General features: G+C 41.8%; 1 protein-coding gene across 1 annotated transcript; it reads right to left on the reverse strand.

Moving 5' to 3' along the window:
* Positions 1-12848: 12848 nt before the first annotated feature.
* Positions 12849-26280, reverse strand: LOC117348095 (perilipin-2-like). The gene is made up of 8 exons (XM_033919783.1): positions 26161-26280; positions 24027-24078; positions 23739-23934; positions 22874-22956; positions 21423-21687; positions 20614-20798; positions 15521-15652; positions 12849-13787 (listed from the first exon to the last, which is right to left on the reverse strand). Exons 2-8 carry the CDS (start codon positions 24051-24053, stop codon positions 13437-13439), a joined length of 1239 nt encoding a protein of 412 aa, XP_033775674.1. The 5' UTR covers positions 24054-24078; positions 26161-26280; the 3' UTR covers positions 12849-13436.
* Between the last annotated feature and the right edge of the window lie 1709 nt (positions 26281-27989).

Below are 27989 nucleotides of genomic sequence, written 5' to 3' on the forward strand. Positions count from 1 at the left end.
GGAACATGCTTAGCACATGCGTTTACCATGAAGCTTCTGCACAGTTCTCATGTACATCAGCCATGGAAACTCAACCGCTCTCCTGTGCCTTAAAAATATTTTTGAAAGGCTTATAGTTAAAACACAGAAAATATGTGCCAGTGTGTGTTTTCACTTTCAAGTTTGCTTAGATTTGCACATACTTATTACCAATGCTTATTGGCTTGCGAGGGCTTTCTTCTACAACCAAAAGACATCTAACTCCCCACCCCCACCCCCCAACACCAGCTCAGAATTGGTGTTAATTCAGTGGTATACATAGGGTTGGTTTGTGTGCTGTTCTGAGCATTGGGAGCATAGCAAAGATCATAACCTGTTTAAATACAATTTGCAACCATCTCTGGCATGCATGTTATCTACAGTAAAGGCCTCGGCATTCTGTGCAGATAAGTGCATGCTATTGCTATTTTAACCATCTTTGCCACCGGCATTAGGTTTTGAAAACTGGCCTGTAGGCCAAGTTTTGCAGACAACTCTTCATGAATTGTTTCATTTTCCTGCTGTTACACCAGCCTCTGAAGCTCTTCCAAGCCTTACTATAGGTGGAAACCATTGCTCGTTTCTTGGACCGAAGAAGGGTTGAAATAACTACCTCCAAATAGCCTTTATGCTCTAGTAACGAGCCAATCTGTAAGCCCAAAGTGTTCAGATCTTCCAAGGCAATTGGACCCTGAGAGAGCAGCGTCGGATGAACTGGGAGCTTGAGGCTCCTGTCTTTCTTAAAACACACTAGATCTGCATATGGGGCAAGTTTCAAGTTCAAGTTTCAAGTTTATTTGTTCTTGATGAATCGCCTATTTAAATTGCTAGGCGATGTACAATAAAATAACATGTAATAATAGATGAAACAAGTACAATATTAATGGTGACATAAAAAACAAATTTGTTAGTTAAAATTTAACACATTTAACAAACTGGGTGCAAACATAAATTTAAAATAATTTGTGGGTAAAACATACAGGACCTGTGCGGTAGGAGGGGGAATAGTTACAATTTTGATAGAAGAGAAGAAAAAAAAACATAAAAGGAAAAAACAAAAGGTGGGTTATAATAGCTGTTGTTTTAAAAAAATAAAAAATAGAAAACTCGGTAATGAATAAAAACTAATCACTTTTTATTTGCCCTAAGATCCATACGCATCTTTAAAGAGAAAGGTTTTTAACATTTTTTTAAACATTGTTAGGTCTTTTAGTTCTCTAATATATTGTGGTAAAAGATTCCAAGAATGAGGGGCCATAACTGAGAACATGTCTTGTCTTCTAGTTCCTATCATTTTAATAGAAGGCACTGTAAGAAGATTAGAAGAAGATGAACGAAGTGAACGTGTTGTGCTATATGGGATAAGCCATCTGTTAATAAATTGGGGTTCATTAAAATTTAACGCTTTGAACACCAAAAACAGTAATTTAAAGGTGATACGGTGGCTTATAGGAAGCCAATGAGATTTAATCAACAGAGGGGAAACGTGATCGCAAAACCCGTGTGGGCCACTATTCTTTGAATGATCCTGCCTATCATGGGCTGGGGAAACATGTACAGCAGTCCCGTCTTGGGCCATTATTGTACTAAGGCGTCCATGCCTGTGCTTCTGTGTTTGCATTTTTTGACTGAAAAAACCTCTGCTTTCTTGTTGGCCACTGTTGCCCTCAGATCGAATGTTGGACCATATAGTGCTTTCGAATGCTTACTGTGACAGGGACCACTCCCTGGGGTCCAGGATTTGATGGCTCAATTAGTCATCCTGAAAATTCTCTACTCCTGCTATGCGAGTGGCTTAGTGCCTATAGGTGAACTTCTGCCCATCAAAACAGCAAATGGGCTTTTGTCTCAGGGGATTGCTCTTTGATGTCTCCCTCTCTGTGGATATAAGCCATTCATTCTATGAATGAAGTGACATTATGAATTGCTTGCAAATAGATGGATTGTTATAAATAGTATAAATGATTTTGAGGAATTTATGAACTATTAGAACATATATGAATGTTTCATAGGATGTTTTTATATTTCTGCTTTTTGACTTTCCCACTATTTTCATGAATTTTTGTAAAATAACTTTATGCATTTATAGGTTGTTTGTATGATAAACCAACCATAAATCTTAAGTTGATAATATGTGACATTTATTTATTAAGATATTTTAAGAGTTTTTTCCATCTTAGAGTTTTTTCAGTTTGCATTATCTATAGCACTTTGCACCCAATTGTACTTTTGCACTTTATTATATTCACAAGGCAGATTCTTAGGAGCCTATATAGTTTAAGTTATATCTTCCTAAGTGTGACTGTTTGACTTTGACTTTTTTTTTTTTAGCACTTTATTTGTGTGATTTGCACATTTAGCACCAGATGATGTATGAAGCAGTGCTTATTTAGACTTTGTCTGGTGCTGGTCACCCACGAGTTGCTGCTTGAGCTCAGAAATCCCTCATTTACAGTCTGAGAGCTCATACTGAGGTCCATTAACATTTTCAATTGGTTTATATCTCCATGTTTTGAAGGCCAAACAGTCCCCCTGGGGATTCATCCAGTCTAGCCAATTATAGATTGACATAAGCCACCGCCATAGCATTGTCCGAAAAGATCCTAATTGCTTGGCCCTCCAGTGTCTTGCTGGTGCTGCAGTGCTAGCTCACAATTATAGACAGTTGATCATTTTTTCTGAGAGGGTGGCTGTATCCCCTGAACTTGATGTCTGTTGCACAGACCCACCCCAGCCATAGAGGCTGGCATCTTGTCAGGATCATCCCAGAGTCTATGCAAAGCGCCATTCTCTTGCTGAAGGACTCTGGACAGAGCCACCAACAAAGGCTGTGGTCTAACTCTGTGGTTCTTGCCCAAAGGGCCTATAAATTTAGGTTTTGTACCCAAAGTAACTGGAGGATAAATGATTTGCCAAAGATACAGAAATGCCCATCAATGGGAGAAGGATTGATATCTGTCTTGGTTTTCAGCCTGCTACTATGCTTTCACTGCTGCTTCTGTAGATATACGCATTTCTTATCGGGATGCTTATGGTAGGATATCGAGAACAGTGCCTGTTGCCTTCACAATCCATCACACAGCATGGCTTATAGCCTCTCATTTTCAGAGATAAATTCCATGAACCTCTGGTGCTTCTTGCTTAGGAGACAGCCTTTTGCAAGAAAGCCAAAGCCACAGTATCAGTGCTCAAAGGAGATTCTATGGCAATCCATGAATGTTCTGTCCATCTTCCAGAACAGTCTTGATAGTATTGCAGATCTCCTACCCCCACAAGTTACCATGGATCCAGTTGTCACCAGTTTTTCTTTCGGCAGTATTATCCCAGGAACAGGTAAAAAAACCCCAATGAAACTTTTTTTTTTTTTTTTTTTTGGCCTTATGAACCCCAATTTGAAGCAGGGAGTGTAAGAGGGGAATTTCTTAGATGGGGGAAATTTGTTTTATTAATTTTCCCTATAGTACATCGATATGGCCTTCCTTCTGGGGTCTTTTCTTTCCCATGCAACTGCAACATTTGCCTTCCAGGGGAGAACCCTGAAGGTAAAGAATATTTAGAGAATCTTTGGATTCTGTTGGGTAGAATAGCATGGCCTATTTCTGTGTTATAAATAGTTGTGTGAATTTTACTATGACAGGATGTGATTAGCAGTCTGTAGTTCCCCGTGTCACCTCTTGATCCCTTTTTAAAGATGGGTGTAACATTGGCTATCTTCCAATCCTCCGGGAACACTCCTGTTTTCAGGGATAGATTGCAAACTTGCTATAGTAGTTCCCCTATTTCCTCCTTTAGTTCTTTCAGAACCCTTGGGTGGATTCCGTCCAGGCCTAGCAATATCAGTTTTTAATTTTTCTAACTGCCTGCGTACGTCTTCAAGGCTTACTTCCATGGATGTTAATTTATCTGTTTGGACTTCTTAGAAGATTTGCTCAGGTTCCGGTATGTTGGATGTGTCCTCATTTGTAAATACAGATGAAAAGAGCATGTTTAGTCTTTCCTCCACTTCTTTCTCCTCCTTCACCTCCCTTCCTGTCTCTGTCATCCAACGGTCCCACCTCCTCCCTAGCCGGCTGCTTCCCTTTAACATATCTGAAGAACAGTTTGAAATTTTGTGCTTCCTTGGCTAGCCTTTCTTCATATTCTCTTTTGGCTTTTCTAACCACACGGTGACATTCTTTTGAATACTTCCTGTGCTCGTTCCAGTTCTCAGTTTTGCCCTTTTCCCATTTCCTGAATGAATTCTTCTTATCTATCGCTTTCTTCACTTCTTTGGTTATCCACGCCAGGTCTTTTGTTTGATTCTTTTTGCACCCTTTTCTGAATCTTGGGATATGCAGATTTTGCGCTTCGATCACCGTGTCCTTGAATAAAGACCAAGCTTACTCTACAGTCTGCCATTTCTTTGAAGTGTTCCTAAGTTTCTTCCTTACCATTACTCTTATTGCTTCATAGTTTCCTTTCTTGAAGTTAAACGTTGTCGCTATGGTTCCCTTTCCCTTCGGTATTCCTGAACTTGATCATATTTTGATCGCTGTTTCCCCAATGGTCCCACTACTTCCACTTCCTTTACAGGTCCTCTTAGCCCATTTAGGATTAGATCCAGAGTGGCATTCCCTCTCGTCAGATTTCCCGACAAGTTGATCCATGAAGCAATCCTGAATAGCCTCCAGGAATCTGGTCTCTAGTGCATTTTGAGCTTCCAAGACTCCAGTCTAACCCACGATAGTTGAAGTCTCTCATAATAATTGAGTTACTGCTTTTTGCATTCTCGCTTCCATTTCTTCATCGATAGCTTCGGTTTGTCCAGGTGGACGATAGTACAGGCCCATCTTTATCTCGGGCCCTTTCCTTCCCGGTATTTTAACCCAAAGCGATTCCAAATTGTTGGTCGTCGCTGCTGTGTCCACTCTGGTCGAGTGTATGCTTTCCTTTATGTTTAGGGCTATTCCTCCTTTCTGACCTGACCTGTCCTGGCGATAGTTGTACCCCAGCAGTACTGTATCCCATTTGTTTTCTTCATTCCACCATGTTTCGGATACCCCAATGATGTGTCTGTTCTCAGTTTTGGTCATGACTTCTAATTCCCCCATTTTGTTCCTTAGGCTCCTTGCATTAGTATACTGTATATGCAATTTAGGTCCTGGTATTTTTTTTGTCTTCATTTCCTTTCCTTGTGCTTCAAACTTTATTTTCTTCTCCTGTGCTGCAATCCATTTATCCTCCTCTTCTGGGTTAGTAAACTCCTGTATTTTGCCCGTTGTTTCTTCCCAGCATTTTTCTCCCTTAGTATCTCGCAGGATACCTTCTTTTGAGTCGTTGAAACTTGGTTGACTGTTGGCTTTCCCCTTCTTCTTAGTTTAAAGCCTGTTCTATTCTTCTCCTGGCTGCGTTTGCTATAAGTCTGTTCTGAAGAGCTTGCTCTTTCCCCAAAACTTCCAGTTCCTCATGAAGTGGAACACCTCTTCATCCAACCATTTATTGATTGTAGTTCCATCTGCCTCTTCACAGCTGCCCTGGGTACTGGTAGGATCTCTGAGAACGCTATCCTCTGGGTCCTTATCTTCAACTGCCTTCCTGGAATCTTGAACTGTTCTATCAGTTCACTTCTTCTGTAGTCTCTCCTGCTGACATCATTTGTCCCGATGTGGATCATTACTGCAGTCTCTTCCATCTCTGCTCCGTCCAGGATCTCTCCAATTTTGTCCACGATGTCCTTTGTTCTCGCTCCTGGGAGCCAGGTAACTAGTCGAACCTCTCTCCCACCTGCTCTGTGGCTGTCTACATTCCTTAGGATTGAGTCTCCCACTAGGATCGCAGACTTTCCCTTCTTCAATTTTTGCTTCGGTCGCAGGTCTATGTCCTCGGAGTGCTTTGCTGCTTCTGGGCATCAACTTGCCCTTTCCTTCCCTTCCTGTGGTACAGAAAAAAGGGTATTATTTTTAAATCTAAAATGGTGGAAGTGGGTCAATAAATAATAAATAAATATAAATACTCCGCTTTCTGGATTGAGGACACTATCTCAACCGAAGAAAAGCCTCAGGTTTTTATGTTGGTAGAGCATAAATGCTCAGACCTTCTCCACCCACATCATTGGCAAAAAGTCCAAGGAGACTGTGTCATTACCACTATTCAGTTTTAATTAGGACTGAGATACACAGCTGCCTCTGTACTGTGAGGATACAAGTGATATTTAAGCAATAGCCAATGTTTCACAGTATAGTTTCTTCAGGGCATATTGGCTTCCACTTTCCCACACAATTCTGTAAAAACAAGTATATACAAATGCTATCGTTATCAAATTCACATACGATGATATTTAAATGTATCCGACCATGGTACTCACTGAATTGCTTGCTCTCACCAGTGTCCCGTTGCTGCAGTGGTTTCTCATTTGTAATTTAAAGAGAGCTTCACCTACCAATCCACACCATGTCAAATACGTATAGGACATTGGCTGCGCTTCATTGGTTGGGTGGCTCAGCTATAGCCATCACGGATAGGTCATTTCAGAAGCGTGGCTTATTTCATTTTCTGAAGTAGCATGCTTAACAAATCAAAACTTTTAATAGAAATAATACCAAGCAATATACATATCCAAACCCTTTGTTCTCTTTGCTGAAGATGTAACTGGCTATTGCCACCATGCATATCCAGTTCTTTGTGATCAAGTACATAACATTGGAGCTGAAAAAAAAAATCATGATTATGATCAAGACAGTGCTGCACCATTGGGGCTTGCATATTTTTCCTGATCAATGCACTTCTATGCTCATTTAACCGGATTCTTTTCAACTGGCTACTGGTCTGACCCACATAAACTTTAGAGCATGGACATACAATACACTACAAACTCAGTGGTGCATGTTGTTTTATATTTAAATGCCTATCTCTTATGATTTATAGGGAGAGTAAACTCTGTTGATATCATGATAGCATGATTCATGCAGTTGCCACATGCTGTGTGCTGAGGTTGTATTCTGTCTGTTATTCTTCAATACAGCAGGGCTAAGCGGCTCTTTAAAATTTACACCCCTCTTCTAGGCTAATTGTAGTGCTGAACTTTTAGTAAAACCTATGATCTACCCCTGGCCATGCCCCCTTTTGAGAACCATGCACACAACTTATAGAATATGCTTAGAAAGTTGTAAGTTTAATTTGTGCCAATAATTGCTTGGCAATTGGCAGTGCTAATTGGCTTGTTAAAACAAGAAGTTGCACATATAAAAATCAGCAATATTCACAGATTTGCATATGCCAATTTTTGGTTGCAGTACATAGAATGGGGAGGAGTAAATCATTGCTAAAAACAAAAACCCCAAACAAACCTTCAGCCACTACAGTTGGATCAAGTAGGAGTGGCATTTTTCTAGTGTATTCATTCAGTTTTCTATACTGTTTTCCCAGGGGAGCTCAGAATGGTTTACATGAATTTATCCTGGTGAGCTCATAATCTAATGCAGTGTTTCAACATAGGGTATGTGGCCTGGCTGCCACTGGGGATCCCTCCCTGCCTATTGCACCCCCCCCCACAGCCAACCTTGTTACTTCATTGGAGCCAAACTGGCTCCCTCCTCTCCCACCAGCACTCTGTGCAGGGATGCAAGCAGCGACTCAACGCTGTGGCTGACCTGGACCCTTCTCTACATGTCAGGATTGATGTAAGAGACGCTTGTGCAGGGCTGCCCAAGTCCGGTTCTCGAGATCTACTACCAGGCCAGGTTTTCAAGATATCCACAATGAATATGCATGAGAGAGATTTGCCTGCACTGCCTTCTTGGTATGCAAGTCTCTCTCATGCATGTTCATTGAGGATATCCTGAAAACCTGGCCTGCCAGTAGATCTCGAGGACCGGACTTGGGCAGCCCTGTGCTTGTGGGTCACTAAACAGGGTAATCTGACTCAAGGGACAGTCCCAACTGGGGTGCCAATTGAGCTGCTAGCCTTGCTCTTAGGTGTGTAAAGTGCAGTGGCGTACCAAGGGGGGGGGCGGGAGGGGCGGTCCGCCCCGGGTGTGAGCCCTGAGGGGGTGCTCCGGCATCCATTCCCCACCCCCCGATGTCTGGTTCTTCCTCTCTGGCCTCCCCGCACCATTAAGAGTACCGAAGCAGCCTGCAGCAAGATCGCGATATCAGCGATCTTGCGCTGCTTCATGCTGTCCACCGCGATCCCGCCCCCCTCCACTGATGTCAGAGGAGGGGGTGGGTCCGCGGCGGAGGACAGCACAAGCAGCTCAAGATTGCTGACATCGCAATCTTGCTGCAGGCTGCTTCTACTCTAAATGGTGCGGGGAGGCCAGAGGGGAAGAAGCGGATGTCTGGATGGGGGGTTGGAGGGGGGGTGAGCAGTCCTTTGGGGTGGGGCGGGCAGGCAGGCCTTCAGGGGGCGATGCAGGCCTTAAAGGGGGGGGGACAAGCATTTATGGGGGGAGACAGGCTTTTGGGGGGGGGGGACAGGCAGGTCTTTAAGGGGTGGGACAGGCCTTCAAGGAGATGCAGGCCTTCGGGGTGGTGCAAGCCTTTAAGGGGGGGGACAGGGGGGGGGGACAGGGGGTGGGACAGGCCTTCAAGGAGATGCAGGCCTTCGGGGTGGTGCAAGCCTTCTGGGGGGTGCAGCCTTCGGGGGGGGTGCAGGCCTTCAAGGGGAGGGACAAGCCTTCAGGGGGAGATGCAGGCCTTAAAGGGGGGGACAAGCCTTCATGTGGGGGGAGACAGGCTTTCGGGGGGGGGGACAGGCCTTTGGGGGGGACCCTGGTGTAGAAGTACACAGAGGGAAGGGGGTGTTCAAAGAGATGTGCATATGCCAAACTTTGGGGGGGGGGGGGAAGAAATAATGGGTCTGAAAATAGAGGAGAGGGAGAGAGATGATGGACCATGGGATTTAGAGAGGGAAGGAACAGAAAGGGAGAGAAATTGGACACAAGGGATGGTTTGGAGGAGGGATAGAGATACTGGATAGGAGGGTAATTGGGAAAAGAAAGGGAGAGATGGTGGGCCCTGGGGTAGTGGGGAAGGAGGAAGAGATGCCGGATGAAAGGATAGTTAAGAAAAGGTGGATCTGTGGAGGGAGATGAAAAAAAGGAAAGATACCAGACTTCCTGGGGAGGGAAGGGAAATGGAAAGGGAGGACAGAGATGGCAGATGGATGGTTAGCATGAAGAAAGAAGGAGACCCTGGCAAGCAAGTTATCAGAAGACAACCAGAGCCTGGGACCAACAAGATTGAAATATAACCAGACAACAAAAGGTAGAAAAATTAATTTTATTTTCTGTTTTGTGATTACAATATGTCAGATTTGAAATGTGTATCCTGCCAGAGCTGGTGTTAGACCGCAAACGTAAGCTAGGATTTAATAGAGAGGAAAAGTCCTTTTTGTTTATTTTATTTACACCACAGCGCCAGTGTGGTTAGGAGAAGCCAAAGGGGGTGAAAAAGCTATAAAACCCACCAGGATTTTTGAAAAAAATCACCCAACTGGGCAGGAAAATCAAATCGAAAAACCAATTAAATAGGCTGAATCGAAATTTTTCTTCCTGAATCAGGCAGTTTGTGCTACTGTCTCAGACTATAGGACCTGGGATTGGGGAGAGATGGCATCCTCAGTACTTTATAATACAAGTGAAATGAGGATTTGGTCAGACTTTTGAAGGGTCTGCAGAAGAAAAATATTGTATAGGCTGGGGACATGAGACAGCAGGAAATGGGAACTTTTCTTCCTTCTATTTTTGTGAATGGAAAGGCTGAGGATGTCAGAGAGTTCAGTTAAAATATGTGTTTTATAAAAAAATATAATAATGTGTTTTATAAAGTTTATAAGCATTGCTGGCCTACCCAGTGAGGTGTTCCTAGTGGTGGTGGTGGTGGCAGTGTGTCAATGTGTTGAGAGGAAGAGGTGGTCTGGGAAATTCTCCTGAGCAAACTCCGGGCCCATTTCCACCCCCCAGTTAGTCCACTCCACTGGTTCACACATTGAGTGGGTCTTTGGGTATTGTGCCTAGGTAGTTGTTTTGGGATCTCTTCCAGTGGTTTGTCAGAATCTCCTTGTGGTCCAAGGAAGGAAACTTTGTTAACCTTAGCATTGACCTTTTGTAACAGTGCTGCTTGTTACAAAAAAAAAACCAGACCTTTGTACATTTTTGCACTATAGGTGGGTGTATGAGGAGATTCACATTTCCTGCACAGCTAAGTCCGTGTGAAGTTCCCTTGTGTTGTATTTGACATCTAGCAAGGTCTCTGTTTGGAAGGAAAGATCTAAGCTTAAAAATGAAGTGGCCAGAAGTTATGGTAAAAGCAGATAGCTTAGCTGGTTTTAAGAAAGATTTGGACAAATTCCTGGAGGAAAAGTCCATAATCTGTTATTAAGACATGGGGAAGTGTCTGCTTGCCCTGGATCGGTAGCATGGAATGTTGCTACTCTTTGGATTTTGACCAGGTACTAGTGACCTGGATTGGCTACCATGAGAATGGGCTACTGGGCATGATGGACCATTGGTCTGACCCAGTTAGGCTATTCTTATGTTATGTTTTCATCTGTAGGGGCCTTTGTTTTCACTTTTTATTTTAATGTATTTTTTTTCTGGGAACTTATCAGTGTTTTTTAGAATGGGAACAAAAATGGAAGAGAATTAATGTGTGTGGAATGGGGGGGGGTAACTAATTTCTTCAGCTAAATAATTAAATCCACCTCAACCAAACATAGGAGAACTCGCACACCATTCACACACCCTCCAACCAAAAACGTCAAAAGAAAAAAACTGTTTGACAACCTCCTAACACTTGACCCCCAACTCTACAACCTATTGACCTCGACCACAGACTACAAAACCTTCAAAAAAGAAATAAAAACCCTTCTATTTAAAAAACACATAAAACCAAACTAACACAATCAGAACTGTCCCAAGCATCACCTGCAACTACTCCATACGTACTTCTGATGTCATGACAATTCAGACATAATTTATATTATGTTATGTTTGGAATAATGGTTACATATATGAGGTTCAATAAAAGAATATTTTCACTCCTTGTTTCTATTCTGACCATTTATACCATTTCATGGTTATTACAAAAAATATTTTTTTACATGGAGGGGGGGTGTCAAAAAATGATGGGCCCCGGGTGCTACATACCCTAGGTATGCCACTGGTAAAGTGTACAGGAATAATGGCAAATGATAAAAAATGTATTGCATTTATTTCCATAACAACTACCAAAAGATTATTTGCGTCATCGGGGGTCTTTACAGAGACCAAAATCTGGCATTGGCTAGCAAAGAATCCCGCTCTATATTTCATTGTTCACCAATATATCTCTTCTATCCAGTATGACATCATTACTTGTCAACCAATCAACTGACAGAGGCTGTCCTTAAGTTTGAACAAAGAACATTCCTTTTGACATAAAAAAAGTTTCACAAATCATATTTATGTTTACATTAATTTCTGAATATGCATAAATCATTAACACCCAATACACTTTTTGTCATTCTCAAAAAGTGTAAATCAGACAGCTTGTCTGTGTTAAAGCCAGCCTGCATTTCTGTTTTCAGCATCTGCTGATAAGTTTGTATCCCTGTCGGCACAGGGAGGAGGGGCTATTCCCCCCCCCCACACACAGAGTAGAGAGAATTGCTTAGCTTAAAAGGTCAGAGAGGTGAAATTCCAGATGTGATACTTTTCAGAATTTCCTCAGGTTTAATATATATATATATAAAATGTTTTTCAAAACCAGTTCTCATATTTAATATACATTCAAACACAATCACACATCGGATCCCATTCACTCATACCAACACACAGCTTAATTTTGGGACAATATTGGAAGGCAGGGAGGGGACATGAACATTGGACACAGAAGAGAGGGAATAGAAAGGGAGAATTGATGGGCACGAGTGAAAGATGGGGCACATTAAGAAAGGAAAACTGGGCAGAGTGAGAGAGAAGTGAGGTAGACATGCATGGGGAATAGAAGGATGAGAGGGAAAAATGTTGGTGGAGAGGGTAGATTGAAGGGGATGCAAGGGGAGAAATGTGGCATTGTGCTGGAGAGAGGGTTAGAAGGAAAAATGGGCATGGGGCTGGTGGGCAGTGGTGAAAAATGCAGCACATGATCTGGGGGGATGAGAGTAAGTGAGAGATATTGCCAATAGGGGTGGAGGAGAGGGGAAGAAAAAGTTAAACTAGGAGGGACAGAGATGGTGGTTGGGGAAGGGAATGGGGTCCAGAGGAGAGGAAGCATGCAGGAGGCAGAAATAAAATATTGGATGCACAGAAGGAAATGCAACCAGACACTCATGAAATCACCAAACAAAAAGGTAGGAAAAATTTTATTTTCAATTTAGTGATCAAAATGTCAGTTTTGTGCGATTTATATCTGCTGTATATATTTTGCTCTATATTTGTCTTTTTTCTTTAGTTGTTACCAATTGCATATTTAAAGTCATCTGGCTTGACCTCTTTGGAAAAAACCCCACCCAACCAAATATAAATAAAACACAATTTGTACTATTATGGGTTGGAGCTTGGGTGGGGGGTACTTAAGTATTTTTTAGGCTTAGGGGTTATTTGGCTTGAAGAAGTTGAGAAACACTGATTTAATGTACCTGGAGCAATGGTGGTGAGTTTGAGAAGAGATTGGGCAACTTGCCCAGGGTCACAAGGAGCAGTGTGGGTTTGAACCCACAACCTCGGGGCGATGAGGCTATAGCTTTAGCCGCTGTGCTACAATCCTCCTAATGGATCTAAAGAGTGGCAGGATTTCAGGTACACACCTGCTTCCAGCAGCCTATTTAGTTATTATCCATTAAACATGATACTCAAAAAACACACTTAAAATGCTGTTGCCAAACTTTTATTGCCAACCCCTTACATATTCTACTGCTATAGAAACAGTAATATTCTAACTTAACATACTTTAAACAAAGATGAAGTTTACCTTTAGAAACCCCCCCCCCCCCACACAAAACCAGTTCGAGTTACTACATTTGCAAGCCCTATTTGAAACTGCCAATATTCCAAGTGATTTATCCTTGCTTAGCAGCTGCCGTTTCCCTACTTATGAAAGTTACTTCTGTGAATTAGGGCCAAAAATCAAACTACCTGGTAGTAGACAAGGAAAAGGTGTCCCTATTTTTTAGTCAGGTCAGAGCAGTGCATAAATATTACATAAAGTATATCTAGTGGAGTTTTCCCCAAGTGGTGTATAATTTAGAGATTACATTCAATACAAGGTACATTTGCTATCAAGTGTCGTGCATTTCTATTCCCCTTGCAGAGACAGTATAGAATAGCTTCTAGCAGGAAAAGCAATCCTCAAAGTGTGGCTTATATCCGGTTTAGCAGAGCATTAAAATATTCAATGTTAATTGATACAGTCTTATCATACGAATTGCTGCTAAATTTGGTCACCCATGTTCACTCTTGCTAGCGAGCTTGCTCTTCTTGTTCAAGACCTTCTTGCTTCAGCTGTGGACAAACAGGGCCTACCAACCAGACAAGTGGTGTACTGGCAAGATAAGCCATCACCTCATCCAGAGATACCTTTATTTTAGTCAGCTGTCCTTTGCTGGTGGTGAGGAGTTGGTCAGATACATTTCTGAAGGAAGAAACAGAGTGGAAGCTAAGGTAGATGTCTGCAGCCACATAGCCAATATAGTGGGCTTGGTTTTGGATGTTTTGTGGCAAACCTTGGACACTGGCTACTAGTGCAAGGCAGTTGGTCTGAAGCTGGCGAGACAGGTCCTGGGCCCGAGCTAAGGCACATGATTCTATATGCTGAAGAGAAAAAAAAAAAAAAGGAGAAAAGGTTTAGTCTCAATACAGGAAATTACAATATAGAAGCATAATAACAAAGTTCCTGTCAACTTTTAGAAGTGACCCTAGATTTATATACAATTTCTGCTCAAATTGTACACCACCAAGCAAGTTTATTGAAGTCTTTATCACTTATAAAAGCCGATTTTATTGCTTCTGAAATTTGTTGGTTTTTTTGGTATGGAAAATTAGTTGTATGAGTTTATGCTGCCAAGATTTCCCTGTACTCCAACTGCTTTTAGACTGTTGTATTGGAGCAGTATATAAACATAATCAAATCAAGTTCAGATCAGATAAAAAGCCTAGCCAGAACTACTGCAAGAGATGTTACATCAAACTGCCCTCCTCCCATGTTCCATAAGGCCTATAATAAAGTCAGTCTTATCTAGAAGACCAGGGCAATATAGCTTACCAATAAAGTCCAAAATGTTTTCTACATACTCAAGTGGCCAGTTGATAGGTACATAGACGACCTGCCACCAAGCCAGCCTGTGTGACATTTGAATCAGATTATGAACCACCGATATTTGACAGGTTTTTTTTTGTTGTTGTTGTTTTAGGAAGCTCGATTTGTGTTCATTTCAAATGACTTTTCAAAGAATTTGAATTAGCATGGCACAAAAAAAAAAAAAAAAAAAAAAAAAAATCAGAAGACGTTGGGCTTTTCAGACACCTTTACTCTCTCAAGGTAGGGAACCCTCGCTTGGATTTGAAAAGTGTTGTCTCTTGGGCTGCAAAGTGATTCTGCAGGTTTGGCCCATTTCCTCTGCCCTCTACTGGGCTTGGCGAGCTTATATTGCTAGACTGATTGCTTGGGAAATGCAAGATGGTGTGCCATACATTTAAACGGCGGAAGCTTTTCTTACTTATCTGGAATCCATATTTGCAATCCCTGCCCCAGAGAGCACATAGTCATCTTTTAAACACGTTTAAACTTTAGGGCTGCTCAGGTCCCTCTTTCTATCTGGATCTCTTGATTTTGGTGGCACTTGTCTTTGCCTTTGGCATCCCCTGCACTAGTGTTTTTGGATCAAGGGAGACCCCCACCAGGACTTCGTTATTCTGTTAGTCCTGTGTTCTCAGACTTGTGATTGACTGGGTGGGGGCTTTGGCTACTTGGTTGTTTACAGTTTTGACACCTGTCTGTATATACCTTCTTGGGATTGTGATTTTTTTTTTTTAATAGCTTGCAGTATTTGGACTCAGTGGGATGGGGGTGGGGCAGGGAGGGTGGGATTATAACTGTTTGGTTTGCCCTTTTAATTGTATATATTTTGTACTGTTCAGGGTTTTCTTGTTGGCTAATAAGAGATTTCATTCTACAAATTAGAAGATGTTTCCTGTAGGGATGATTATTATTTTGAAAAACATGTTATATCATGTGTTAACCCCCCCCCCAAAAAAAAAACCCAGCTCTATTGGCTAAACATTAATGCTCAATAGAGCACCCCCCACTCTGCCCCCCCCCCACAAGAGGACACCCATTGCATTTATGCAAGCTGCTGCATGTTAGGCAGTGTGCAACGACTCCTCCCATAATGAAAAAAATGGGCCAAATGAAGAAAAAAAAAAAAAAAGTAGTCTCCAGAAACATGAATACTCTTTTGAAACTATTGGCGAGTAGCTAGACGTTTCATGTTTAGAGTTGGTTTATTGCTGAAAGTTTGTGGATGTTAGCTATTCAGAACGTTTACCTGTCTAGAGAATCTCTCCCCATCCTGCCGCTCTGGGCTAGTCCTCCATGAGATCCAGGATTGGTACAGCCTCTCCTGTGCATCATGCAGTTTCTGGTTGGCATTTGACAATTTCTTATGGGCATAACCCATCTGAAAAAGCAAATTGTATTTGGAAGAAATTAGTCAGGCATGGACCCAAAAATTAACAGAAAGCTTTTGAACTAGACAATATGGGTAGGGTATGGTATGGTATATTACTTGCTACCTGGCACCTCGTTCTGAAGTACACAGCCATTGCTGTTAACAGTGTGATAGTAGGTAACAGATCAGGTAACATGGAAATACGAAGTTACTATCCAGTAACACATTACAAAGCACTTAACACTAATTTTGAGAGGATACATTTTAATTGAAGCTTCCTTAAACATCTTGTTTGAAAGATGTATTCTGTTTTACATTCCACTTTTACAGTTGCTATACATCTTGCCTGTTAAGACAGCCTAGCAGATATGTTACCTCTACCAGTAAGCAGGGCTGTGGAGTCTGTACACAAAACCTTCTCTTATACATCTATATAGGAGTTCATGGGGGAGCTCACAGGGACAAACTTTGTCCCCCGTGTCATTCTCTAGGTGCCACTTCACTAATCAACAATATCAAAATAACTTGATATCAAAATAAATTCTAATTTAAACAAATGGATCAAATTATCTGTGAAATAAGAAATTTAGGCATTATAATATTTGCATGGCATACAATTTAACTCAGAGAGCTGGAGCCAGCCTCAAAATTGCCTCCGACACTCCATGGCTAGTAAGCTGTATGAACTTTTGACTTGGAAAGCTCTTGCAGTTTTCAGAACCAGGGCTGGGCTTTCCTGCCCAAATGACAGGAGACTATGAAATGAGACAAAAAGCACCATCCAAAATCAGCCCAAATTGCAATTTCTGAAAGGCGGAATTTGGATGTTTTACATCTAACTAGCAAGGGGTTGTTGTGATGGAACAGGGCCATCCATGTCCCACTCACATCTAGGTTACAAGGTGGAAATCTTGAAAAAAACCTGACTGGGTTGTGGCCCTCAAGGACTGATTGTCAATCTCTGCCTTTGCCCTTCCAATGACTGGCTGCTTACCTCTTTCATACCCCACCCCCAAAAGGGTGACACCAGAAAGGGAAGCCAAAGAATACCCAATGTTCAGGGAGAAAAAAAAAAAAAAAAAATTGCATGCTGCTGTATTCAGAATGTCCGACCTAAGGGTAGCTTAGTGGTCAGTGCAGCAGACTAAACCAGGGTTCAAATCCCACTTTTAACTCTAAAATTTTAGACTGTGAGCCCTCTAGAACCAGAGAGGTACCTACTGTACTAGGTATTTAGGGATACCTGCAAGCCTGAGGGCTGTTGAAGTGGTATACAGTCAGGCACATGAGGCGTTTCCTATCTCAGGAGTGCTCACCATTTAAAATAGAGTTGATGGAATATGAACCTGGGTCCCCTTGCACAGTCCACTGCAGCAGCTACTAGGCTGCCCCACTGCTCTGCAGAGCTGCTGGACAGGTTTCCTTGGCATAATTTGAATGTTCTAGAAAATGGCTGCTCATTTTGGAAACTTGTATTTTCTTCTGAGCAATAATGCTTTTCCTGTTAAAGAATAGCTGCAAAATGGATATTTTTTTGCACTTAGAGTTTTTCAAACATGCCCCTGAACAATTTTCTGCCTTTAGATGTAGAAGTCTCTCATATCCAGCACTGTTCCCAGTTTTGCTTGCAGCATCCAAGTTCCAGTAAACATTTTTTGTTTAGAGCTCCTGCTAGCTTGGACTCTTTGACGAGTGTCAAGTGAGTTGTTCAGTGTCTTCTGACCTTCCAGCTTACTAGTCTTGATCCTAACCTCAGCCTCATGAATAGCCTTAAAATTTATTCCAAGTAATCTGCCCCGATGCCCTCTGGAGTTATAGTAGCTTCTACAAAAAAAAAAGTGTTGTCCATGTTTTCCATAACAAAAGAGACGAGGAACTGATATTTTGGATCAAAAAAAGTTTGTAATGTTTTAGACTGTTGTCAATCAATGAAGCCGGTGTACGATGAATGGAAAACATTCCAAACTCAACATGAACCATGTTTCAGCTACATAAAGCCTTCCTTGGGGAGGGGGGGGGGGGTCCATAAGTGTTTAAAAAAAAATATCCTAAACCAAGATTATGGCAAAATCCATATCAAACATGTAGCAACCAGAGTTTTGATTAGGATATTGATTTTTAAGACTTCTCAGGGGTCCGTTAAGTATTTAGCTGAAAACAGACCGGTCTACTACTATTAGTAATCGTTTCTATAGTGCTATAGGTCTATGCAGTGTTGTACCCATCTGTCCCTAGTGAGCTTACAGCAAGGTTTTGCACCTGGGGCAATGGTGGCTATTGTGGGTGCTTTAGGATGAGGGGTTATGAGTTAAAGTATCCTGAAAAGAGGGGGGGGGGGTAATGGGCTTTTAGTCTGTACTTGAATATTGCCAGGACAGGGCTTGACGAACTGGCTCTGGCAGTCTGTTTCAGGTATAAGAGTGACAGAGAGAAAAAGAGTACATAGTCTGGAGTTAGTGGAGGAGTAGGGCACAGACAAGACAGATTTGCCTGAAGATCATAAGTTCCCAGAGAGGAGAGATACTGAGGCGCTACAGAGTGAATGCACTTGTAGGTCAATAGGAGGAGTGAACTGTATGTAGAGACCGAAAGGGAGCCAATTAAATGGCTGAGGAGCATAGCGTACTGTCGGAATAAAATCAAACAGCAGCATTTTGAATGGATTGAAGAGGACAGAGGTGGTTTTAAATGGGAGACCAGTGAAAAGTTTGCTGTAGTCTAGGCCAGAGGTGATAGGAGTGTGGATAAGGGTTTTGGAGGTGTGCTCAGAAAAGAAGGTCAGATTTTGGCGATATTATGGAGAAAGAAAGTGGCAGGTTTTGGTGGACTGGTGGATTTGTACAGAGAAGGAGAGCGGAGTCAAAGACGAGGATAAGTGTTATCCACCAAGAAAGAGAGCATGGGGAGAGGGAAGTAGGTTTGGGTGGAAGAATAAGTAGCTCAGTATTGACCATGTTCAGTTTTAAGTGGTGGTTAGATATCCAGGCAGCAAATGTTGGTCAAACAAGCAGAGACTGGGCTGGAATCCCCATAGAGAGAGATTTGGGAGTTGTCAGCATAGAGGTGATATTGAAAGCCATGGGTGTAAATCAGAGCATCAAGAGAATGATTATTGATGGAGAAAAGAAGTAGTCAAAGGACAGAACCCTATGGAATCCCGAATAGCAGCAGTAGAGGATCCACCACTGCATACAATTAAAAAAAAATTAAAGTGTGATGTGAGAGATAAGAGAACCAAGAAAGAACAGGGCCCTAAAATCCAAGTGAGGACAGTATATCAAGGAGAAGGCTATGGTCTACAGCAGTGTATCGCAAACTGTGTACTGTGGCACACACACTTGTGCCTCCTGAGATTTCAGGTGTGCCACAGCAGACGGAGGAGGAGAGGCGCCGGCTGACTGCCTACAGGATGTGCCTCGGCACAAGCGTCTCTCCTTCTCTCCTGCCCTCTTCCCTACTGGCACCCCACACTAGCATCTCAGGGCCCATCTAAAGGGCCTTCACGCTTGTGTAGACATTGACGTGATGAAATCATGCATTGCGCATGATATCATGGCAACGCCCGCGCACTTCTGGGTGCCTTGAGCTGAGGCCACTACCTATAGTGTGCCGCAGCTCGAGGAAGTTTGTGGGACACTGGTCTACAGTATCAAAAGCAGTGGATAGATCAAGAAGAATGAGGACAGAATAGAAGCCTTTGGATTTGGCCAGGATGAGATTACTGGAGACTTTAGCAAGGGCAGTTTCCATGGAGTGCAGCAGATGAAAGCCTGATTGGAGTGGGTCAATAATACTAGAGATGAACGGCAGTGAACAGCATGTTCAAGTAGTTTAAAGAAGGGGAGGGTGATAGAGGGTGGGTCCAGTGACTTTAAGGAGAGGTGTAATATGGCATGTTTGAAGGTATCAGGAAAGGTTGCTGTGGAAAGTGATAATTTTGAGGATGATAGATAAGAGGAATGACAGTCAGGGAGAAATAGATGGGTGGAATAGGATCAGAGGAGTAGGTTGTGGATTTGGAGAAGGAAAGAAGAAACTGAGCAGTTATTATAGAGAAGGAAGAAAGAGCAGGATGGACTGGGGTGTGTGTATGTGTCGAGGTGACTCCCAGTTGAAAACTCAAGGTTCGGTCTGGAATGTTTTCCATTCAATGAAGCTGGTGCATGATTTGTTTCAGACCATCAAGCTTTTGATCCAGATCTGTTCCACATCTTGCTTTGTTTTGGATTTCCTTCTACAGTGGAATTTGAAGAGTTGGGGTTTTTTTTTGGTGTCAACGGTTTTATTAGTGCTGGTAAAATACACTTATTATGGAAGTTTAAGGTTGCCTTCATTCCTTGGAAAAATAAAGCCTAAACTTATCTGCCCAGGTTAAAGTCAGTCATGTCCCAACTTAAAGGTCACCCCTAAACTAGGGGGAAATCAGACCTTCCCTATAGTGCAATGACATTATGGCCAATACACCAATAATGTAAGTTTCCTTAAGAACATATGAATAGCCTTACTGGCTCAGACCGATGGTCCATCTAGCCCAGTCTCCCGTCTTCATGGAGGCCAATACAAGTATCTGGCAAAAACCCAAATAGTAGCAGCATTCCAGGCCACCATCCAGGGAAAGCAGTGGCTTCTCCCATGTCTTGTCTCAACAGCAGTTTATGGACACTTCCTCCAGAAGTTGTCCAAACTTTTCAAAACCAGCTGCATTAACTGCTCTTACCAGATGTTCTGGCAACACATTCCAGAAATTAACTGTTCGAGTGAAAAAAAAAAAAAAAAAATTCCTATTGGTTTTAAAAGTATTACTCTTATCACATGTCCCCTAGTCTTTGTAAATCTTGATGCAGTAAAACCCCCCACAAAAACCACAACCAACCAAACACTCACCAGAACACCCCCACTTTTACACATTCTAAACCACTCAGGATTTTGTAGAGTTGTACAGCAAACTGGGTACTGTATATTCATCTTACCAGATCAATGGTATAATGGAGCTTTGAGATGGCTTCCTGGCTCCTGTGTTTGGCATCTTTGATCCTGGTCAAGGTCTGCTCATATGCATGCCTGCGTATCTTAGAGGACAGGGATCTTAGTCTAATGTAATAACTGCTCTTCTGGGTTCCAGTTTCAAATCCTTCAGGTCTAGTAGCTTCTTTGGCTATGAAGAAAAGAAAAAAAAGGTCTACATCTTTACATTTATCTAAAAGCATACTCAGCTACTGCAATACATAAAGTAGTACCAAATCAACTGAGAGAATATTTCCAACAGTTTTGCTAAACTTCATTCAAACTAATTTTAGAATAAATGTTCACTGGTCCTCAGCGGGCCACCATGCACTCGAATGCTCTCATTGTGAATGGCTTTACACTCCCAGAGCGTAAAGCCATTCATAATGAGAGCATTCGAGTGCATGGTGGCCCGCTGAGGACCAGTGAACATTTATTCTAAAATTAGTTTGAATGAAGTTTAGCAAAACTGTTGGAAATATTCTCTCAGTTGATTTGGTTATATGTTTAGTTCTTCATTCGCATATAATTTAGTGCAAGAGTTTACATACATAAAGTAGTGTCATAAGTTAAATTGGCTACTTAGATTTGGAGGCAAAGTTGCTTTTCTTAATGCTAAAGCTGCCATAAAACCATTACACCATAAAGGAGACTAATGGTGATTAATATTAACAAAGAGAAGGTTAGAATGGATTCCGAAGATCAGCTAAACATTCAGAAACCCACAATCTTGAAATAACAGAACAGAGAAGCTTCAGTTCTAGCTTTGCCTTACCTTCAGTCAGTGGTAGATACTGATCCATAAGAGCCTCGGACTTGGTTAGTGCTGCCTCTACCCCAGTGCTCACCATCTGTACCATGTGGTGATTCAGAACAGTGTTCATGCTGCCACTCACAGCTGCCTTGGCCAATTCTATACTCCCCAGCATAGCTCCGTTGGTCTTGTCCAGCACTTCAGCTATTGTATTAGCGATAGAGTCCTTAGCTCCTGTCATAGCTTTTTTTGCACTAACCACCATGTCGGTGGCATTGGCAATAATCTATATGGGAAAAGACAGATCAGAGTAGACACTGGTATAGTACAATTGTCAACATTCTGCCACCATCTACATTCAAGTTTAATAAATGATATCCTGAAGGTTTGAAAAGCCAGCAACAGAAGCCGAGCTGAGCTAAGAGAAACCAGTGTCTTGCCAACAGCAATATAGCTTTTCTAAGAAGGATAGTTAATACTGGATCCTATTCTGGCTTGCTCCATCTTCTGTTGGAGGTGGGTGTGGGTATGGTTCCACCATAAGATACAGTCTTTAACACTTCCCCCCCCCCTCTTTTTGTTCATGATCAGAAAAAAGTTTATCATTTTAAGATGGTTGGCCATGCATGATAGAGGCACAGTAAACTTGAGATCAGATTTCTAGTTGTACAAAAACAACAACAACAACAACAACAACAAAAAGGAGTAAAGAACAAATGAGGCACATGTAAAAAAAGATTGAACGTGAATTACTGTGCGCGGTGAAATGATGGAAAGACAGGACATGCAGTGGTCATTAATTCATAAAAAGAAACAAACAAACAACCCCCCCCCCCAAAACCCGAGTTTCTATTACCACACCTCTAAGTGAAAAAGATACCAAAATTGTGGAAAATACTCAGTGAAAATAAACCACTGTACAGTGGCCAGTGAGACTGAAACAGAAAATAGATGGCCCTATAACATTATGAAGGACCGGACGTTAAGTGTTTTAAGACCATAAAGACAGATATACCTTGCCCATCTTAAAATATATATATAAAAATATCTATGAAGCAGCAAAAAACCCCCACAAAAACCAATCCCAAAACCCCAACCATTCAATTCACTGCATGTGCACCATAAACTTATTCTTGGTAATTTCTCTCTTAAATCTTCTAGGACCCAATAAGACCCCCATCCCTGAAGGCATTCTTATTTTGCTGAAACATGACCTTGTTGGGTATTTGTATTTTATACATTATTTGGTTTTCATTCTGTGGGTCACTTTCTATATATCCTTTGTGGGGTTTTTTTTTTTTTTTTTGGGGGGGGGGACGCTTAATAAAAACTACAAACTGGTACATCCAATCTTCTGTTCCATAATCTTGTTGTTTTGCAACAAGATAACAGTAGTTAACATGCATGTTGCCGTCTTTCTGCATTAATGAATTTATTTATTTATTTTGGGGGGGCGGGGAGGAGGTGTTTACCTTATCAGCTGATTGATGGAGAATGGGTAGCTTATCTTCAATTTTTTCCAGACCAATGCAGGCATAGTTATTGCTAAAAGCAACTACAGAAAGGAAAAAATAAAATAAAATTATAAAACCCACAACATGAAGACAGTATGCAAAGCATAGTTCATAGAAGTTTCCAACTAGAGAATGGCACAGGGACAAATTTGTCCTCATCCCCGCAGGAACTCATTTTCCTGTCCCCACCAAGTTCTTTTCCTTTCCCACCCCATTCCTGCAAGCTCTGTCCTTATCTGCACAAGCCTCAAACACTTTAAAACCATAAGTGTCTGATGTTTGTGCAGTTTAAGGTAGAGCTTACAGGAATGGGGGCAGGGACAGGGACATATTTGCCCCCCATGTCATTCTCTATTTCCAAGCTTTCTGCATGTGGTCGAGGTCAGCATTTGCGCTGGTCTTTCCAGGAGATGAGAGAAAGGAGTTTGACAAGATTACATTCCTTGATCACTACAGTGCTGGGAACCATTTCGCCTGAAGTGTTTTGGGGCATATTTTTTGGATGCATTTCTCTATTCTCCCTCCCTCATCACCAAAAGCACAATTTCCTTCAGATCACATCCTTGCGAGGAGAGCCATCTTCCAGTCTAAGGCAGAGCTTACAGGAATGGGACAGGGACAAAAAAAATTCACAGGGACGGGAAAATCGAGTTCTGGCAGTGACGGGGACAAATTTGCCCCTGTGTCATTCTCTAGTCTGGATAACTACCTGGCCAAGCAGGACTGCTCAAATGGCAGTCAAACTTGCCCAATAGTTATTGGGTTGTGGTTGGGTCTAGTAAAACATATCTAGCAAATCTCATAAAAAGCGAAGTCAACTTACTCTGTGGTGCCAGTTTTTGGACAATGGGCTTTGTACTTGCGAGGGCTACAGCAGTGATGCTCTTTACCCCCTTCTCTGCCACCTCACAGACAGTCTTCAGGTACGGATAGCTCTCTTTTGTGCTTGTGTAAGCTGAAGATACCATGGCACAGGTAGAACTAACCAGTGGCAGGTTAGCCACCCTCACCATCACATTCTGTCAAGCCAAGATTAGGGGAGCATTAAAAAAAGCTATATAAGAACATTAACATAACAGCACACCAAGTAGTCATACTATTGGAGGCATACTTGTTCAGCTGCTACTGAAGTCTTCATTTTCTTTACACCTGCAAAGGGGAGGCTTTTTTGGACAAAAAAAAAAAAAATAGTTTACCAAAATATTTCAACATGGAATTGCATACTAGAACTAGCCTACTACATTTTATAGAGAGTTTTGAATTGGTTCAAGGTATATTATATACACTCCCACACCAGCCTCATGTTTATACCATTACTGGAGAATGTGGTGAAATACTGAAATCAGTTAGCTTGGTAGGGTTTAAAAGTGATTTGGATAAATTCCTAAAAGGGGAATCCATGGGCCATTATCGAGATGGTTTAGGGAAACCCACTGCTTATTCCTAGGATAAGCGGCATAAAATCTGTTTTACTACTTGGGATCTGGGTTAGCCACTGTTGGGAACAATCAAGCCATTGTGACATCACTGATGAGGTTGGCTCTCAGGCATTGGTAGAATGAGGCATTATGACATCAGTCTCAGCTCTGGAATGTTGCTACTCTTTTGGTTTCTGCCAGGTATTTGGGACCTGGGTTGGCTACTGTTGGGAACGTATACTGGGCTTGATGGACCTTTGGTCTATTCCAGTATAGCAATTCTTATGCTCTTTACCTTCTAAATAGTACTAAACCCAGTGTTATCAATGCAATTATTTTGAGATGATGCTTTAAGTAGGCTTATCCGTTCTTAAGTTGATCTCAGCTTTTTACTTTTACTGGCTATTGAAAGAACAGTACTGTGTACTTTTACCTATGCTGCCCCCATTCACTATTGCTCATGCTGATAGAAGTCCTACAATGATTCAAGCTCGCAAATAAACTTAGCTCTCTGGAGTTTAAAGTCGCCTCATCTTTTAGCACTATGAAGTAGAACAGTTTGGCAGCTACTGAAGTCAAAAACCTGGGATCTTTAGCCATCATCAAGTACGTATTTCAAGCACAGGAAGCCAAGGCACTTCTCCCAGCTTAGCGCTCATTAAGTTAACAGGGAAGATTGCTTACTAAACAGCTTCTGCTCTGCTGTAAGGCAAGAACCAGCACTAGCAGCCGAGAGAACCGCTCTTCCAGTCACAGAAGACAAGAGGCAGGTATTGAGTTTACCACATATCAAGTTTATGCCACCCCCAAAGTAGTTTCAATCGTCTTGCTTATCAATCAAATCAGTGCTCAGGATCTCATTAGTCATTAAAAAAAACTCTATAAAAACCAATTACTTTAGCCCGAGAAATACTAGAATTTAAGACTTGTATGTATGAAAAAGAATTGGAGGAGGGGATACAGGGAAACAAAGTCAACTCAAACCTTGACATAAGAATCGCCATACTGGGAGTGACTGAAGGTCCATCAAGCCCAGTGTCCTGTTTCCAACAGTGGCCAACCCAAGTCCCAAAGAGTAGCAACATTCCAGAGCTGAGATTATGATGTCATAATGCCTCATTCCACCAGTGTCTAAGAGCCAACCTCATCAGTGATGTCACAATGGCTTGATTGTCTCCAACAGTGGTCCAATCCAGATCCCAAGTAGTAAAACAGATTTTATGTTGCTTATCTTAGGAAGAAGCAACACATTTCCCCCATCTCAATAACATCTCTTTTAGGAATTATCCAACCTTTTATATGCCCTGCTAAGCTAACTGATTTCACCACATTCTCTAGCAACGAGTAAAGAAATATTTTCTCCAGTTTGTTTTACATCTACTATTTAATAGCTTCACGTGGGTCAGGTAGTTAGAAAACCTGAAGTGAATATACACCAGTACTCGCACAGCAACTCCATTCCAGTTATTAATTTCAGAAAACTCACATTAATTACAGCTAGAAGTTCACAGCTTCATCACACTAATTACAGCTAGAGGAATATTAAGGATAATGAGGTTTCAGGCCACCAGCCTAGCAGAAAGTTTATAGTCTTTAAACTGTAGACCAACATATCATGCATTTAAAGTTTAGTACATTGGGTCTCCACTAAAATTAGGCCACATTACACAGACCCAGCAGCTCAGATAGAAAGATATTCAACAGCCAGATAACCAGTCAAAGAGAAAAAAATCCAAAGTAGTTAATCCAGTTCTAACAGAAATCTACTTAAAAATCAAGTAATCACAGGAAACTACCCAGCCAGCTAGGCCTATAGTTACTTATTACCTTCTTTCAGAACCCCAGAGCAGAATAAGTTAACAGAACAAGCTTCTTATGCTGGTCAATGCCTTTTCTAGGAAAGCCAAGGGTGGGGGCCAGAGACTAGCTCCTCCCTAGGATTTTACTCCTTAGCTTTCTCTGCCCTCCTGTGCCTTTTATCCCTGGACTAGATTGTTTTTGGGGTTTTTTTTTTTTTAACATTTCTGGTTCTCTTTCCATTCTCTCTGGTTTGGTCCGTGTAGGAAACATGCCCTTTATCCTTAGTTTCAGTTTCACAGGGGCCAATTTTTTGTTGATGAAAAGTAGCAGTCCCTAGTCTTTTTATGAAAGTGATATTTAAAAAGAGAGGCTGAAAACTGCAATGACTTATTCCTTCAGAATCCTCCAGTCTCTCTTTCTCTTTCACATGTTATATGCTGATGATGGGGAAGGAGACATCTTCCCTTTCTATAGTTCTCCTTGCTATGCCCAGACCTGCAAAGTTACCCAATTCATGAAGGCTAGTCCTGGATTTCTGACAATCTTATACAGTACCAATGTGTTAGGGAACCTGCAGCACTGATTTCAATGGGTAAAATAAGACTGTTTTGGCATATAAGTTCAAAACCAAAATTGGTCAAAATATCCCTCCCTACATCCTAGACAGGCTCCTCTCCTTTCTCCATTCACCACACCATTTTTTTTGTTAATCTGCATGCAAATAGATCATATGCATTTTTATTGTGGAAATCATGAAAACCTGAAAGGAATGTGGCCTGTAGAGGACTGGACTTGAGAACCCCTGCTTTACACAGGTGCTCTAGTCTAGGCCAGTGTTTCTCAACTCAGTCCTGGAGTACTCCCTTGCCAGTCAGGTTTTCAGGATATGCACAATGAATACGCATAAACTTTATTTACATACACTGCCTCCATTATATACAAATTTCTTTCATGCGTATTCATTGTGGATATCCTGAAAACCTGATCGGCAAGGGGGTACTCCAGGACTGAGTTGAGAAGCACTGCTCTAGGCTCTGCTTTCTTTCTTGGTTATGTATGTGCCCAATTGTGCCTCTCCTAGGTCTTTGATTTGGGGAAAGGGAGGGGGATTGTTAAAGGCTACAGAATGTACATGCATTCAGAGTTTCTGGCTGATCACCTCCTTCTCCATATGGTACATTCCAGTTTAGAAGAGAAGCACTGAGGAAAAGAGAAGGAGGGTGTCTGAACAGACAGTAAACATATGCACACTCTACTCTTGTATCCATGATGCCATTACTATTAGATGCCCCTACAGATAGATGGTTAGAGGGTATTATGGTAGGTATTATGAAACTGTGGGGTGGCTGTGAATTGTGAAGCCAGGACTTGGAGGTATGATTAGGAATGACTGGGACAAGACTGGGACAAGGTATAAAACAAGATTCTGGAATATGAGTTGAGGTGGAATAGAGGTATTAATTAGCTTACTGATTTTCTAAATCACCTTTATTATACAAGAAAATGATTTTATGAGACAGAGGTTGTAAGATGTGGAGAGGATGAAACCATGATTACTAAATCTGTCCTTGAGGAATTCCAGCCAGTCTGGTTTTCAGGATATCCACAATGAATATGCATGAGCTAGATTGGTATGCAAATCTATCTCATGCATAATATCCTAAAAACCTGATTGGCTGGGTTTCCTGGTTTGGGAATCACTGGGAAGGAGCATGGTGTGAAAATCCTGGAGGATTAGGTAGGATAGTGTTTCTCAACCCAGTCCTCGAGGCATACCCAGTGAGTTGTGTTTTCAGGATACCGCAATAAATATGCAAGAAAGAGATTTGCATATCAAGGAGGCAGTGCATACAAAT

This window comes from Geotrypetes seraphini, chromosome 1, assembly GCF_902459505.1.
Source record: "Geotrypetes seraphini chromosome 1, aGeoSer1.1, whole genome shotgun sequence".
Classification (NCBI taxonomy): Eukaryota; Metazoa; Chordata; class Amphibia; order Gymnophiona; family Dermophiidae; genus Geotrypetes; species Geotrypetes seraphini.

What these genes read in the sequence shown, in the direction of transcription:
- LOC117348095 (XM_033919783.1), bottom strand. Translation starts at nt 24,053, where the DNA reads ATGAAGACTTCAGTAGCAGCTGAACAA. An exon ending in CCAAAAACTGGCACCACAGA is followed by an intron (nt 22,957 to 23,738) that starts GTAAGTTGACTT and finishes TCCTTTCTGTAG; the next exon opens with TTGCTTTTAGCAATAACTAT. An exon ending in TCCATTATACCATTGATCTG is followed by an intron (nt 15,653 to 20,613) that starts GTAAGATGAATA and finishes TTGCTTTTTCAG; the next exon opens with ATGGGTTATGCCCATAAGAA.